Source organism: Medicago sativa, chromosome 4 (assembly GCF_051527215.1).
Source record: "Medicago sativa cultivar Bolivia chromosome 4, Bolivia_mono, whole genome shotgun sequence".
NCBI lineage: Eukaryota > Viridiplantae > Streptophyta > Magnoliopsida > Fabales > Fabaceae > Medicago > Medicago sativa.
Window position 1 is genome coordinate 53083135 of NC_140752.1, and position 17979 is coordinate 53101113.

Sequence of the window (17979 nt, forward strand, 5' to 3'; positions counted from 1 at the left end):
CTCCAAACAACTGCGGATACTCTGACTCAACATATACATATACTAAAGAGACATCCATCAAAGAAGCCTACCAAAAAGAGTGACACGGTTGAACTTTGAGTCTACCAGCAGCTTTCTACTTAGCTGCTTGGGAATCTGCAAAAAAAAAATAGAAAATAAAAGAGTATGTCATAGGGACTTAGTGAGAGACAACAACCACCACTAACTAGAAGGGAAACATGGAAGGACGCGATTAATTACTTTTCTCAAATCAAAAGTTAATTTACAAAGCTAGTCACCGTATAAAAATATAATAATCTCACAATCAAGTGACCATGAAAATTCGAAAAACTTTGTAACTTTATCAAACCAAATAAGACTATATCAAAATTCCAATATCGTAAAGAGGTGAAACCAAATCTACAACTTTAAATAAAATATAGAAATCGAGTATAATGAAAAGGAATTGAAATAATCAAATCCAAATACAATATAAAACCGGATTTAATGAAATGGAATCAAAATAATCAACTTTAAAGAAAGTATAAAAATCCAATTTAGTGAAAATAACCAAAATTGGTGAATCGGGAACTAGCTCCATATCGTTGATAACTCGCTCTTTCCTACTCTGAGTGACCTTTTTCTTAGTGGTAGCTCCATCTAACGGATAGCTATTTTCTCTCGACTCAAAACAAAATGTAAAACATTTTCAATTAGGGAGTTTACATCTCATTGATAGTCCTCTCTGTAACACCTCGTTTTCCCAACATAAAAATTTCTTAAATAAAATCAGAGTTTAACATCTTTAACGGAATGTCACATTTCATAAAAATCTCAAACTGAATAAATAATAATTTATCCTTCAAAAATTCATTCAACATAAGTATTTCTAAACTTTGCAGCGGAATTAGTTCAACATCATAAAAATAGTCTTTGGCACGCAGGCCTCATCAGAAAATCTCATAAGTCTTAGTTCAATATTTATTCATAAAAGTTCATAAACAATACGTAAGGAATAGAAGTAAAGTCAAGTCCCATCCCGTTACGTATCAGAGCACCTAGACACACATGTGAGGAGTCCACTCACGACGCCTCTAATCTTGATTACCTGCAAGTTACCCATACGAAGAGCAACATTTCCAAGCAGAGGGGTGAGATTTCTCAAACAATAATATAAAGCATATAAATCATATAAAGTACATTCAACAACTTAAACATCTTATAATTCATTAATCATATCTAACAACTTAAACTTCCTTAACTAGTGTCATTATCTTCTTATATTGGTCGTAAAACTATCTTAATACTAATCATAAACATCTTCATATATTATCAATTACTAATCTTAACATCATCATATAACATCAAATAATAGTCTCCAACAATCATCAATATTAATCACAAACGTCACCACATTTCATCAAACATTATTTATAAGCATCAACACCTAATATCAAATATAATCATAAGCATCATCATGTAATTTCACATAAGTATTATTATCAAAACATAGCATTACCGAAAACAACTTCATAATCAAATTCGTAATCAACTTCATATATCAACATAATTATAACTCACGTAACATCTTATCATAAATCATTCGTCTTCATTCATCATAGCACTTCATTAATAACTTATCAACTTGACATCTTAACAACTTGACATCTCAACATCTTAACAACTTCGACTCGACTATGCAACTTCTACTTCTCAAATCATCTTAAATCATCTTAGACATCTTCATTATGCATGTGGTACCATTCAGCAACATATATGAGCGTAATTAGGCTCTTCAACAAGTGAGCATAAAGCTGCCGGGCCTAAATCCCCCAACGTAGTTTGAGCATAAATCTGCCGGGCCTAAAGCCCCCAACGTAGTTTGAGCATTAAGCTGCCGGGCCTCAAGCCCCCATCTTTAATGAGTATGCAATGGACTCAATCTCCCTACAACTTGACAACTTAAACAACATCATGAACATCTATGACATCCTAACATCTTGACATCTTGACAACATAACATCTTAACAACTTGATGACTTCATAACGACTCGACGACTTAACAACTCTTATCATCTTAACGTCTTAACATCTTAACATCTTAGCATCTTGACAACATATGGATCACATAAATAATTCATGTCATATCATAATATAACAATATCAAATGATAATAAACAACATCTTAAAATATCATATTCATCAATCATAAACAACTTCATATAACATCATATTTAAACATCGACAATAATTCACTATGTATCTTTGTAAAAACATAATAAATTATTCACAACATATTTTCATGTCAAACCAAATCTACTGGAAAGGTATTACAAATATCAACAACTTTCATGTTTACAACAAAGATCAATTCAAAACAGAAACATATGAACAAAACGCAAAAACATGAAACAGAGAATGCTGTCACCGTACAATTTTGCTAAGACCTCCCTGTAGTATTTTCATCATAACTCACAGACCAAACATCATTTTCACGTCAAACCAAAGCCACTAGAAAGCTAACAAAATTATCTAAAACTTTCATGTTTACGCCTAAGACCAATTTTGTACCGATCAATACCAGTTTTCATTTTAAATTCGGAAAAGTTGTGCTGAAAGTCCATAAAAATTTACTGTGACCTATGTGCAGTAATTTGACCATAACTCAAGTTCTATATATCGTTTTGACGTGAGACCAACGGCATTAGAAAGATAACATCCATACCTACAACTTTCGTGTTTACACCTAAGACCAATTCGGCACCGATCAATTCCAGTTTTAATATCAAAATTCGGGCTAAATGCATATTTTCTCCAAGTTTCACCTAATCTCATGATTCTAACCTCAAAACTACTTCCAATAATCATCCTATGGATTATCTAAGGTCTGTTGATGAGTCATAGATTAGTCTAATTTAATGCTTTATTTAATTTAGTTTTATTAAAGATTTAGTTTTATTTTATTGCATTTTATTTCCTTTTAGAATATTTTACTTTAAATTGCTTTTTATTATATTTTAGGAACGAATATATGGTGGAAGGTGTCTTGGAGCAAAAGAAAGAGGACTGGAGCAAATACAGTGCAAGAATACGAAGATACGGGACAAAAATATGTTCCCACATAGTCAGAAGCTTAGCACGGCCCGTGCCAACATGTGGCATGGCCGTGCCCGTCCCCAGAGTCCACTTTTGCTGCTTTTCTTCAAGCCCAAGTTACCCTGTTGCAGCTTTACCATTTTATCCTTTTAGTTGCTTAGTTTCTAAGTCGATTGTAAAGCTATAAATAGAGTAGCTCTCCACCATAAACATAAACCTTTTACTTTGCTTAGAATATTTCTATTTTCAATAAAAGTCTTTATTTCTTTACTTTCTTTCTCGCAATTTTACTTTACTGTTACTTTCTCTCTTCTTCCCCCATGTCTACGATGAACATGAGTGAGTAGACTTCTTCGTCTTAGGATTGTTGGGGAGTCTAAATGACATAATCCTAAACAAACCAAGGTTAAACCCTAATTTCTATGTAACCCTAATTTCTAATCTAGATTCACCGTCTTAACGTGGATTAACAATTATCAAACTGTGGAAGCGAAAGCGGAGGGTTTGATAATCGTTAATCCATCATCCCAAACATCAATTCATAAAGCGAGAGCGGAGTTTTGATGTTGGAACAAGTGAATCTAGACAATAATTGCAAAACAGTGAAATAGTCTTTGCAATTATTGAGACAAAGAGTAGTTTCAATCCTCTATGCATCTTCTAGTAATCAAGTCAGCGAAATAGGTGAAGTGGATATAATAGTCACAAGGAAGGGGGGGTTTGAATTGTGACCCTTTTAAAATTAAACCTGTAACTTAAAATTGATTCTCAAGTTGTGAACTTGGAATGGTTAAGTTTGGAGACTGACTTCAGAACGTTCTGAAGTGTTAGTACAAAAACAGTTTAAATAAATAAATAAATGTGTTTGTGTGTGATGTGTATACTGTAAATAAAGAGTATAGGGAAGAGAAAGAACACACAGAAATTTATAGTAGTTCCCCCAATGTGGGTTAGTCCACTCCTCACAATCTTGTGAGAGTTTCCACTATGATGTTTGAGATAACCTCTCAAATCCTGCACTTTACAATCTTGTTCACCTGAACAATTACATCAACTATATTCTCTTAGCCTCAGCAGGCTTGCACTTTCTTGCTAAGTTACCTACTTAGACTTTTGCACCTTTTGCTCAAACTAACACTTTAGTACCCCTAAAGCTAGATGAGACTTTCTTTTCTTCTTGCTAAATTACCCACTTAGACTTTTGCACCTTTTGCTCAAACTAACACTTTAGTACCCCTAAAGCTAGATGAGACTTTCTTTTCTTCTTGCTAAGTTACCCACTTAGACTTTTACACCCTCAACTCAAACTAACACTTTAGTACCCCTAAAGCTAGATGAGACTTTACAAGATGTTTGGAGTTTGAATGTTTGTGAAACAAACAGAAGAAGAAGAAGAACTTATCTTTGAAAAGATAAGAGAAAGAGAATTGATTTACACTTAAAAAGACTTCTTGGAATCTTTGTGATGATCAATTTTTTGCTAAAGCTTCACAACAATGTTCATGTTGTTTTTCTTGTTGCTTTGCAATGGTGCATGTTATGCTGAAGCCTTGATCTCTATTTATAGAGTTTCTTGAACCTTTGTAGCCGTTGGAGAGTGTCCACTGGTCTTGTGCCACGTGTCCTGGGACCCACCAACTTATACTTGAATTCTGGGCAAAACTGATATACTTCAGAATGTTGTTGTGTTCTTGAGAATACTTCAGAATGTTGTTGTGTTCTTGAGATACTTCAGAATGTTGTTGTGTTCATCATGATTGATAGATCTCTGGCAAGTGCACCAAATACTATCGAAGTAGTAAAAATATCGATCCCACGAGGACTGTTTTTAACTTCAATAATTCAATTGCGTTATATAATTAGGATGTATAAAGTTTATTTTTAGTTTGCCACTAGGCGGAAGATTTGGTTTGATTTTATGAAATCAAATAAAAGAAAAAAGATTTGGTTAAGAAAATATGAGAGAAAGATGAGATCAGATCCGTCGAATCCTCTAAGTTCCCCTAATTGGTCTACTGCACCTATTTGTTATGAACCCTCTTTTAGTTTACGATGATTAACAAGTTAGCCCTAATCAATCCCTTGAGTTAGGACCCTCTTCTTAAACTACAGCCCCTAATTCCTTAGGTGGTCTAATAATTCTTGAAGGTTTTACCGAACGTTAACCTATTATCACTAACAAACGATTATCTATTCCTAGACTAACCCTGTTTATTAGAACAATTCAATTAGGTCTAAGTTGAAAGCCATGGTCAGTGGTCATTCATTCTCACGAAATCAAGTTATATGTGATCAAGATATAAAAAGCATTAAGAACAATTGAATTGAATAAACTAGAATTGAATTCATAAACAAAATAGAGTTTCACAGCAACATGTGTCAATTAGGGTTACAAAGATTCATCTCGGATCTAATCTCTAAGAGATTTAGCTACTCATAATCGAGTTTACAAATAGCATAATCAATGAAATAATTAAAACATACATGAATTGGTAAAAGGATGAAGAAATCGCCCTTCTAGTCGTCTCCGATGTCTCAAAATCGCACTTTGCTCTCCAAAATCGTAACCCTTGTTCTTCAGCTTGAGTGCAGTATTTATAGAAGTCATGGGCCTGACCCATCAAAATCGCGCCGCGCCTTGTTAATTGGCGTGCCGCGATTTCCCCTTTACAGGAAGTGTGTATTTTTGCTTCAAAAATCGCAGCACGGCTTGAAATTGGCGTGGCGCGATTTCCTTCGAACAGACTTCAAATTTTAAGCTTTTTGCACTCCAGAACAGTATAAATTGCATGAGAACTCTATCAAAATGTCACAATAAGTCCCTAATATTACGTAATGACAGAATGTCATCACAACCCCAAACTTAAACCATTCCTTGTCCTCAAGGAATTTGCTTGCAACAGTGACAAACGACAGTAAAATAACAGTTACCTGACAAAACGATAGTACCCAAAAGTTCATTCTCCTTCTAGCTAAAGATGAGCTAGTTTGACTTGTTCGCATCCACCAATTCACAACTCCTCGCATCAAATTGAAACAGGGTTCTACCAGTCGACATGCAGGTCTACATATTACCATACGCTTGAAAAGTTTCTAAACATCAATCAAAGTCAATATCATTACACACTTTTGAGGTCTTTAGGGTTATAACGGGGCTTAGGTGAAAGGTGGGATATATTTGGATGAGTAGGCTACACAAAATTTGAGTTAGGCATTCCTACGGAAATTAAAGCACAAAATTCAATCCTTCAATCATTCACCTTGTGGAATAACAATCAATGCAAAGGTACTAGAGAATATTTTTAACATTTAGGGACACTCGAGTTTGAAGTTACTCGGATTTTCAATGTTTTGTCCCTTTTTCATCATTCAATTTCTCTTTTTTTTTTTGATACACCATTTTTGTGTGTATTTTGCATGTCAATTTCATATTTTTGTTCTCTTATTCTCTAGTACCCCCACCCCAAACTTAGTTGGTTGCAAATTCCAATAGCAACCCCAAACTTAATCTTTAGCAACATTCTACAATGCCTTAACTCAGAAATTCATTAAGGGACAAGTCCTAAAAGTCTCTAGGCTTGTAATGTAGTTTGTCACCGAACAAAAAGTTCTAATCCTACCGGCTCACAATTGGTTAAGAAAGGATAAATTCAATTAATATCAGGGTAGGCTTCAAAAAGGCTCACAGGACCAAGCACTTTTGCCTCAGTGTGTAATTGACAAAGACCAATCAATAATAGAGAAACAATGCAAGTTCTAGAAATGTAGTTGCATGGAAAACTAATCTGAATATAAGTAAATTGAAAAACAAAATTTGGCAATGAACCTTATGGCTGAGATTTCTGGGAGTATGTGACTACCTAGCAACGTCGTACACTTCGCCTTTGAATCAAGTCACCCCTCCTTTAGAACTTTTGGAATACCGTTTCATCAAACAACTGTTACTAAACTGGAATAGGTCACATGAAACAAAACAAATTCATTAATAATAAACAAGTGCAGGAGCAATTACAATAGGGAAATAAGTTCAATGGACTTCGACATTAAAAAGAAAATAAAGAAAATACATCAAAAGAAAAATGACTGAAAATAAAATACAAAGCAGAAAATGCTAATCCATCAGTAGATCAGCCCATGTTCACATCATCATGGTAACATCTCAGCATAGGTAAGCATCCGGGACTTTTTCCAAGTAGACCCAGGCCTACACATCGTGGTAATGATGTCTTCAAATGTATCCTCTGTCATACCAAATCTCTCCCTCCTCAGTTTCTCAACCCAACACTCCTCCGGTGGTTGAACATTCAGCCATTCATTAAGCGCTTCAGGGCTGAAATCAATGGTCTTGCCCCGAACAAAAGATTGAAAGGGTGTATCGGAAACCCGTGCATTTGCAAAGAATTCAACGATCACGGTTTTGTTGTTCACTTAATCGATCATCTCATTCAACTTCGTCCACCCTCTCCTTCGTAACTCAGCCTCAAAGAACGGATAATTCACAAGCTTTGTGAATTCAAACTTCCTCTCCCCCACAATTTCAAAACTTTTCATGGCTTTGTGGAACTCTTGGACTTGGTCATTGATAAAATGAATGGCGTTTTCCGGTGGTTCGGATGCGGTACGAGGGCGTTTGGCTTTGCTTGTGGATGGCTTGGGGTTGGTGGCTTTCTTTGAGCGGGTGTTTCTTTGGTTGGAGGCCATTTGTGGTTTAGGAAGATGGTGAAAGGAAAGTTTTGTGAAGTTTGGGAAGGTTTGGAATGATTGTGGTTTGATGGTGGTTTGGGTTGGTGAATTTGTGATAGGATTGTGATTTGATGATGTTTAGTAAGTGAATAAGGAGATGAATATGAGAAAAATTCGTGAATGGGAAGTTTAGGGAAGTTTTGGTAGAGAAAGGTAGGAAGAATGGAATGGGAAAAATGGTGGAAAAGCTGGGTTTTTATAGACTGGTAGGCAAAATCGCGGCACGCCATATAACAAGGCGCGGCGCGATTTTGATCAAACAGGGAGCATGCTTTGCTTCCTCAGGCCAAAAATTTTGTTTTCTTGAAAAATGCCTGAGTTCATTGAATTTTTGAAAAACTTTTGAGGAAAGAATCATGCAAGACATCAGTACCTTGCATGATTTTCTTTGCAGGAGGTATACTTGAACAATTTTTTAAAACTTTCCTGCCTCGTATTAAAAAGAAAAGAAAAATATTTTTGTATTTTTGTATTTGAAAGAAATAAAATCATACCTGAAAAATAAATAGTGGGTTGCCTCCCACCAAGCGCTTTCTTTTACGTCATTGAGCTTGACGCTTCAACCACTGTTAGGGTGGTAAATATGTCAGAAAGAACACATCATCCTTCTTCTTCCTCTTGTTTGGTAGGAATTCCATGAATTTGTAACAAAGAAGTAGATGTTCCCATGCTCTCACTATTAAACCTTTAGAGTTTAAGCTCTCCCACCGTAAATAAGGACGTGCATCCATCTGCACACGAGTGATTTCCTCAACCTCCGTTGGTTCAGACTTCGGGAAAATGTCAACACTCCTTACTTTGGGATTTTCTTCCACAACAACCTTGTGACATTCAGTCTCCATCTGAACTAGCTTCCTTTGAGACTCATGTGCTTTCTCAACAAGATCACCACACTGAACATCAAACTTCTCAAATGAAACTTGATTTGACACCAAGAAATCATCTAAAATATTCTGAAGTTGAGTATTGTAATCGATGTTGATCACCTCTTTCTTCCCTTCACCATCACTACCTGGTTGATTCGCCTCATGATGATCACAACTCGAGATTTTGTTGTCCAAAATTTTGATCTTAAAAGATAGCATATATTTTTCATACTGCAACTTAGCAATCTCTTCTGTGTCATAGAGGAGTAACCTGTCTATCATAGCTGCAAAACTTGGATAAACTTTTCAGTAGCACAGTACAATGAGAAGAAAACAAAGAGCATAATATATTTTTTTTTTAATATATATATATACAAAAATATAAAAGACAGAAATCCTAAATAATAACGTAATTGCCAAATTGAAATGACTCAACAGTCCCCGGCAACGGCGCCAAAAACTTGATAGATCTCTGGCAAGTGCACCAAATACTATCGAAGTAGTAAAAATATCGATCCCACGAGGACTGTTTTTAACTTCAATAATTCAATTGCGTTATATAATTAGGATGTATAAAGTTTATTTTTAGTTTGCCACTAGGCGGAAGATTTGGTTTGATTTTATGAAATCAAATAAAAGAAATTAGATTTGATTAAGAAAATAGGAGAGAAAGATGAGATCAGATCCGTCGAATCCTCTAAGTTCCCCTAATTGGTCTACTGCACCTATTTGTTATGAATCCTCTTCTAATTTACGATGATTAACAAAATAGCCCTAATCAATCCCTTGAGTTAGGACCCTCTTCTTAAACTACAGCCCCTAATTCCTTAGGTGGTCTAATAATTCTTGAAGGTTTTACCGAACGTTAACCTATTATCACTAACAAACGATTATCTATTCCTAGACTAACCCTGTTTATTAGAACAATTCAATTAGGTCTAAGTTGAAAGCCATGGTCAGTGGTCATTCATTCTCACGAAAACAAGTTATATGTGATCAAGATATAAAAAGCATTAAGAACAATTGAATTGAATAAACTAGAATTGAATTCATAAACAAAATAGAGTTTCACAGCAACATGTGTCAATTAGGGTTACAAAGATTCATCTTGGATCTAATCTCTAAGAGATTTAGCTACTCATAATCGAGTTTACAAATAGCATAATCAATGAAATAATTAAAACATACATGAATTGGTAAAAGGATGAAGAAATCGCCCTTCTAGCCGTCTCCGATGTCTCAAAATCGCACTTTGCTCTCCAAAATCGTAACCCCTGTTCTCACCAAAGAGTGCAGTATTTATAGGCAAATAACAAACTGCCAGCACAAAATCGCGCCGCGCCACTTTTTAGCCGCGCCACGATTTTGCCTTTACAGAACATAGTGAATTTTTCAACCAAAATTGCGGCAAGGCTGTAAATTGGATCAGCGCGATTCTTCTTGGCAGCACACCAGTTTTTCATCATTTTGCACTCCAAAACAGCTTAAATTGCATCAGAACTCTATCAAAATGTCACAATAAGTCCCTAATATTACGTAATGACAGGATGTCATCAATGATCTTCATCTGGGTTCATGTGGATGGACGGTCAGATATGTATCTTGTTGACTCAGACTTGATCTTGCTTTTGGCTTTGCCTTTTTCTTTCCAACAACTGTACTGTTCATGTCAGAAAAAGCATGGAGCAGGATCGAACTTTCTGAACTCAGGGGACTTCAGAATGTTCCTTTTTGTTTCACTTAGGATGATTTGTAAGACTTTCATTTGATGTAATCAAATCCTAATAGTGAAACATTTATGAAGTGCAGCTTGGAAAACATCTAGGATGATATTCTTGATGGAATATTCCTAATGTTTTGTACTTCAAATGTTCATAGTCTTGAATGAACATTGAAGATACCCTCTTTGACTTTAATCAATTAAATGCCTTTATTCCTTGATTGATATTAGTCATTGTACTTTACTGGGCTTTTATTTAAGTCACGTAGACCTTGCATGTTCTTCATTTTGTTCATGAATATCTGGGCTTGGTTCTTGATGTTCATCTTGAACAACCTTCTGAACTCTGTCCAACCTTCTGAACTCTTTTAACTTTCTGAACTCTGACTAACCTTCTGAACTCTGACTGAGTTCATAAGTTTTCGTGTTCTTTGATAACTTGATTCTTGGTTTGATTTATAATTTGGTTGTGTCTTAGTTAATCACTCATGAACACACAAATACCAAGAACTATCCAAGTCCATTAATCCTTTAATCACCATAGATGCCTTTCATGATTTCTTGATCCAAAGTTAAAATCATTGTATGCATAAGATATGTTCATGTCACATCTGTTCTTGCATGTTCTTGGTGTGGATATTGATTTATGAGTTTGCTCTAATGAACCTTCTGAGCAACCTTCTAAACAACCTTCTGAACTCCTTCTGGGTTCATACATATGAACTTCAGAGTGTTTCTTCTGGGTTCCTTCCTTTTTGACGGTTGTACTTTGTGCTGAACTTTCTGATGTTCATAAACATACTAATGTTCTTCAACACTTTGAACCTTATGAAGGTTGTTTCTTTATTCCCTTCAAAAACTTCTTGAAGCATATAAAGGAGAGATCATTTGTTTTGACAAACAATATGATTCTTTCTTTGAAGTCCAACAGAATATTTCTTTGCATCTAGTTCAATATCGCTTGTAACCGATGACTTTAAATATTCTTGTTTATCCATGAAATAATCCTTTATGATTTCTGGAAATATTCTGGTTTATGTTCATGATCATTATGAACTCCATTCATATGAACATTCTGAACTCTATTCATATGAATATTTTGAACTTTGAACTTCTTATCCTTAGAAGCTTTGGAAGTGTGATACTTTGAGGAGGTTCTGAGAATCTTCCTAACTTGTATGCATATTTCCTTTTATCTTGTTTACCCATGGAGGATCTTCAAATCATATAGCACAAAACTCAATGTGAGTTTTGTCACATAAATTCAAGCACATTCTTGTGTAGCTTGTGATGTAAGTTCTTCCAGCATGATTCAAGTTCTTCCATCATGATTCTTGAGCTATGAATCTTCATGCATATATGATATTGTTGTTTCAACTGATGATATACTCATTCTTTCATTGTTGAGTAGATATAATGCACTTATTGATGTGGGTGGTTTCTAGCTTATCCACTTATGTGATTCCTGTTCTTATCACAAAAACTCAAGTGCAATCATCAGTAGAACACCATTCATAAAACTTATTATTTATTCCACGAGGTTTGTTATCATTAAAACATTCATCAAAAAGATTTTTGCTTCAACAATAGGCTTGGTTACTAGAAGTAAACTCTCACCGGACTTTCATCGGAAAGGTGAGGGGCTAAGGGAAACCGGTCTTTAGAAATTAGTGTGTAAACCATGAAATTAGATGTTTAAGTCTTGTCTAGTGAAGGGTTTGTTATTATGACAAACTAATAATCCTAAGGCTCTTTATTAATATTGTTATTTACCTTCAGCAATCAAACTCCTCTTTACTAAACTTTCTCTCCTCTAATCATTCTTTAAAAAGTTAATTAAGTTGAACAACTCCCTAGCGGAACGATACTCTTACTTACTACTATTACTTCGATTGGCCGTGCACTTGCGGTTTGGCCCTATCAAGTTTTTGGCGCCGTTGCCGGGGAGTTAACTAATTTAATTAACTTTTTCTTAAGTGATTAGAATTCTCTCTTCCTCTTTCTCTTTTCTTTTTCTTTTTATTTTTAACTTTTTTATTTTCCCTTCATCATTAACTTCTTGGAAAGCATAAAAATAATACCAACATGGCTGAAAGACGTGCTCTTAAAGAATACGTGACTCCTTCAACGGAAGAGCCATATGCTATTATTGTGTATCCAACGGTTGAAGATGAAGACTTTGAAATTAAGCCTGCCCAACTTAAGATGGTGCAGCAAAATTATTTTTCGGGATCCCCCGATGAGGATCCCAATCTCCATATTTCAACTTTTTGGCGGCTCACCGTAACATATAAGTAAAACCAAGAAACCTTAAGACTGCACCTCTTCCCTTTTTCTCTAAAGAACAAGGCTTTTAATTGGTTCCATTCCCTAAGAGTTGGTTCCATCACCTCATGGGACCAATTGAAGCGTGAATTTCTCATCCGTTTCCTTCCTCCATCAAAAATCGGCCAACTAAGAACAAAGCTTTTTCAATTCACTCAAAATAAGGGGGAATCTCTTCATGATTCATGGAGACGTTTTAAAGATATGCTTAAACTTTGCCCCCTCCATGGACTAGAGGAATGGTTGATCATCCACACTTTCTACAATGGTTTATCTCATGCTACTAAAATCTTTGTTAATACAGCTGCAGGTGGTGCTCTAATGAACAAGGACTTCGAAACAGCTTATGCCTTGATTGAAGACATGGCTCGAAATCTCTTTCTATGGACTGATGAAGAATTCTCTACAAAGTCTTCACCCTCCAAAAAGAGGGCAGGTATGTACGAAGTCTCTAACTATGACCACCTTGCTTCTAGGATTGATGCACTAAACCACAAATTTGAAAAACTTAATGTTAGTGATACTACTTCTACTTCTACATCTCCTTGTAAAACATGTAGTGAATGCAAACTAGGTAATGTTGAGCAAATAAACTTTATTCAAAACAACCAAGGGGTAAGTTTTGACCAAAGCCCTAATGAAAATCCCTTGGTTCAAGGAACAACACCACCTAGTTATGCTAATAATCAAAAGGTTATTCAAAAGTCTAATCTTGAACTCTTAATGGAAAATTATCTTCTTAACCAATCCGAGCAGCTCAAGGAGCTTGCAAATCAAACTAGACTTTTGAATGACTCTTTTGTTACACTTACATCAAAAGTAGACTCTATTTCCTCTCACAACAAAGTCTTAGAGGCTCAGCTCTCTCTAGTTGTTCAATTTTGCCAACCTAGAATGAACGCCGTTACACTTAGGAGTGGTAAGCAATTAGAAGACCCCTTAAGAGCCAAGCCTAGTGAGGAAGAGACTAGTGAACCACAAGGTGAGATGACTAAAGAAGAGAGTGAGAAACCACAAAGTGAGGAAGTTACACCACCTCCCTTCAACCCAAAAATTCCTTTCCCTCAAAGATTTGCCAAGTCTAAGCTTGATGAGCAATTTAAAAAGTTCGCTGAAATGATGAATAAAATCTACATTGATGTTCCCTTCACCGAGGTTCTAACTCAAATGCCTACCTATGCTAAATTTTTAAAAGAAATTCTTTCAAAAAAGAGAAAAATTGAGGAAAGTGAAACGGTGAACCTTACGGAAGAATGTAGTGCCATCATCCAAAATAAGTTGCCACCCAAGCTTAAGGATCCAGGAAGTTTCTCCATACCTTGTGTCATAGGGTCTGAAATAGTAAAGAGGGCAATGTGTGACTTAGGAGCCAGTGTCAGTTTGATGCCTTTATCTCTTTACGAAAGATTGGGGTTAGGGGAACTTAAGTCAACTAGGATGACCCTACAATTAGCAGACCGTTCCCTTAAGTACCCAGCTGGAATCCTAGAGGATGTCACTGTCAAGGTAGGAGAAATCTATGTCCCTACGGACTTTGTTGTGATGGAAATAGAGGAGGATAACCAAGTACCAATACTTTTGGGAAGGCCTTTCCTTGCTACCGCTGGGGCTATAATTGATGTTAAACATGGGAAGTTGGAATTTAATGTTGGTGAAGATACTGTTGAATTTGAACTTGCTAAACTAATGAAAAATCCCTCCATTAAAGATTCTTGTTGCATGTTAGATATAATTGACCATTGTGTGAAAAAATGCTCCTTAGCATCAACTACACATGATGGTTTGGAGGTGTGCTTGGTTAGTGATGCAGGTACAAAGCTAGAAGGAGATGCCAAGGCCTACGAGGAGTTATTGAATGAAAACCCTCCCATGCAAGGTTTGGGAATGGAAGAATTAATGAGAGAAGAAGCAGCCCCTCTACCGAAAGAGGCACCAAAGGTGGAGCTCAAGCCGCTCCCACCAAGCTTGAGGTATGAATTCTTAGGACCTAACTCAACCTACCCTGTTATTGTGAATGCAAGCTTAAATAAGGTAGAAACTGAAAAATTGCTTTATGTTCTCAAGAAATACCCTAAAGCCATAGGTTATACCATTGATGACATTAAAGGAATAAATCCCTCATTGTGTACACATAGGATATTGCTTGAAGAGGACTATAAGCCCTCCGTTGAACACCAAAGAAGATTAAATCCTAACACAAAAGAAGTTGTGAAAAAAGAAGTCTTAAAGCTCCTAGATGCAGGTGTTATATATCTATCCAATTTCTGATTCTAAATGGGTTAGCCCGGTTCAAGTAGTACCTAAAAAGGGTGGTCTTACAGTTATCAAAAATGATAAAAATGAATCCATTGCAACTAGAACCGTCACCGGTTGGAGGATGTGCATTGACTATAGGAAGCTTAACAAAGCAACCCGTAAAGATCACTTCCCACTCCCCTTTATAGACCAAATGTTAGAAAGGTTAGCTAAGCATTCACACTTTTGTTACTTAGATGGCTATTCTGGATTCTTCCGAATACCGATTCACCCTAATGACCAAGAGAAAACTACTTTCACATGCCCCTTTGGTACCTTTGCCTATAGGAGCATGCCCTTTGGTCTTTGCAATGCCCCCGCTACCTTTCAAAGATGCATGATGTCTATTTTTTCTGATTTTGATGAAGATATAATGGAAGTTTTTATGGATGATTTTTCTGTGCATGGATCTAGTTTTGATAATTGTCTGACTAACCTGGAAAAAGTTTTGGAAAGATGTGAACAGGTGAACTTAGTGTTGAATTGGGAAAAATGTCACTTCATGGTAAGAGAAGGAATTGTCCTAGGACACTTAGTCTCTGAACGAGGTATAGAGGTAGATAAAGCAAAAATTGAAATTATTGAAAAAATGTCTCCTCCTACCTCGGTCAAAGAAGTTAGAAGCTTCCTAGGACATGCGGGATTTTACCGCCGCTTCATTAAAGATTTTTCTTCAATCACTAAGCCACTAACAAGCTTGCTCCTTAAGGATGCAGATTTTGTATTTGATGATGCATGCCTAAAAGCATTTTGTAGGTTAAAAGAAGCCTTGGTCACTGCCCCAATCATACAACCACCAGATTGGAACTTACCTTTTGAAATAATATGTGATGCAAGTGACTATGCAGTTGGGGCTGTGTTGGGACAAAGAAAAGACAAGAAGATGCACGCCATTTATTATGCAAGTAAGACCCTTGATGAGGCACAGGTAAATTATGCTACAACTGAGAAGGAACTGTTAGCAGTAGTCTATGCTATTGACAAATTCAGGCCATACTTGGTAGGATCAAAAATCATTATTTACACAGATCACTCGGCAATAAAATATTTGTTAAACAAAAAAGATGCCAAACCAAGGTTGATCCGATGGATTTTGCTCCTCCAAGAATTCGATATTGAAATAAAAGATAAAAAGGGCACTGAAAATGTTGTGGCTGATCACCTGTCCCGCCTTAGGGAACCCAATGAGGACGAGTTGCCTTTGGATTATTCTTTTCCAGATGACCAACTCTTCTTATTGGCGCAAACTAACGCACCTTGGTATGCAGATTTTGTTAATTTTCTTGCAGCAGGAGTACTACCGCCTAACTTGAACTACCAGCAAAAGAAAAAATTCTTCCATGATCTCAAGCACTACTATTGGGATGAGCCTTACCTCTTCAAAAGAGGTTCGGATGGGGTTTTTCGAAGATGCATCCCTGAAAGCGAGGTAAGTAGTATTCTTCACCATTGTCACTCCTCCTCCTATGGTGGCCACGCCAGTAGTCAAAAAACTTCTTTCAAAATTCTTCAATCTGGTTTCTGGTGGCCATCACTTTTTAAGGACGTGCATCTCTTTGTTTCTAAATGTGACAATTGTCAACGCACCGGTAATATTACTAAAAGGAATGAAATGCCCTTGAACAATATCCTTGAAGTGGAAATTTTCGATGTATGGGGTATTGATTTCATGGGGCCATTTCCTTCCTCTTTTGGTAATCAATACATATTAGTGGTTGTTGACTATGTGTCCAAATGGGTTGAGGCCATTGCTTCCCCCACCAATGATGCACATGTAGTTATGCAATTGTTCAAAAAAGTTATCTTTCCAAGGTTTGGGGTGCCAAGGGTTGTCATAAGCGATGGAGGGTCTCACTTCATTTCTAAACATTTTGAAAAACTTTTACAAAAATATGGAGTGAAACATAAAGTTGCAACACCCTATCACCCACAAACTAGTGGACAAGTCGAGGTCTCAAATAGACAAATAAAGGCCATTCTTGAAAAGACAGTTTCTGTCTCTAGGAAATATTGGTCAAGTAAGCTTGATGATGCTCTTTGGGCCTATCGAACGGCTTACAAAACTCCCATTGGAATGACTCCTTTTAAGCTAATTTATGGGAAATCTTGTCACCTCCCGGTTGAACTCGAGCACAAGGCTTATTGGGCAATTAGGAACCTTAACTTGGACCCGAACTTAGCCGGTCAAAAAAGGAAACTTCAACTAAGAGAGTTAGAAGAACTTAGGATAGATGCCTATGAGAATGCTCGCATTTATAAAGAAAGAACTAAAAAATGGCATGATAAGCATATCCTTAAAAAGGACTTCAAAATTGGTGACCTTGTGCTGCTCTTTAACTCTAGGATGAAGCTCTTTCCTGGAAAACTAAGGTCTAGGTGGTCTGGTCCGTTTCAAGTCCGCAAGGTCTATCCCTATGGGGCTATTGAAATCTTTTCTGAAAAAACCGGACCATTCAAAGTTAACGGACATAGGCTAAAAGTTTACAATGTAGGAGAAGGGACTGAAGTAGTGGCTGCTTGGAGACTTATTGACCCGCCTTAAAGTTGTTGTTTTTTTTCGTCAAGCTAATGACGTTAAAAGAGCGCTTCGTGGGAGGCAACCCACGCATTTAACAGCTTTTGTTTTGTTTTTCTTTGTTTTAAGTTGTTTTGTAGGTAATTGTCCAAGTGTGATTCGACAAGAAATCAAGAAATTGAAATTTTTTGAAGTCACCTTACCAGAATGTTGGCACGGCCCGTGCTGAGGATGGCACGGCCGTGCCATGATTATTAAGCAAAAAAATAAATAAAAAAATGGAGGGCAGCCACAGAATGTTGGCACGGCCTGTGCTGAGGTTGGCACGGCCCGTGCCAGCTTGCAGATTCCAAAATTCAACATTTTTTGCTATTTATACCACACTGTGAGCTTTCAGCACCCCTTTCTTCTTCCTCTGCTTCTTCTTCTTCTTCTTTTTA

At 36.4% G+C, this 17979-nt stretch overlaps 1 protein-coding gene and 1 non-coding gene across 2 annotated transcripts; one reads left to right on the forward strand and one right to left on the reverse strand.

Moving 5' to 3' along the window:
- The first annotated feature begins 12489 nt into the window (after nucleotides 1–12489).
- LOC146929792 (uncharacterized) lies at nucleotides 12490–14876 on the forward strand. Its single transcript, XM_085707407.1, has 4 exons — nucleotides 12490–12612; nucleotides 12748–13139; nucleotides 13290–14760; nucleotides 14865–14876. The coding sequence occupies exons 1-4, from the start codon at nucleotides 12490–12492 to the stop codon at nucleotides 14874–14876; spliced, it is 1998 nt and encodes a 665-aa protein (XP_085563533.1).
- Nucleotides 12856–12962, reverse strand: LOC146929793 (small nucleolar RNA R71). Its single transcript, XR_015009206.1, has one exon. It is a non-coding gene; the product is annotated as a small nucleolar RNA R71 (small nucleolar RNA).
- Nucleotides 14877–17979: the final 3103 nt, after the last annotated feature.

Excerpts from the sequence above, each read along its gene's own strand:
- LOC146929792 (XM_085707407.1), top strand. The coding sequence starts at position 12,490 with ATGGCTGAAAGACGTGCTCTTAAAGAATACGTGACTCCTTCAACGGAA. Across the intron at positions 12,613-12,747 it reads AGCCTGCCCAACTTAAGATG|AACAAGGCTTTTAATTGGTT; the intron begins GTGCAGCAAAAT and ends TTTTCTCTAAAG. Across the intron at positions 13,140-13,289 it reads GATGAAGAATTCTCTACAAA|TGAATGCAAACTAGGTAATG; the intron begins GTCTTCACCCTC and ends TAAAACATGTAG.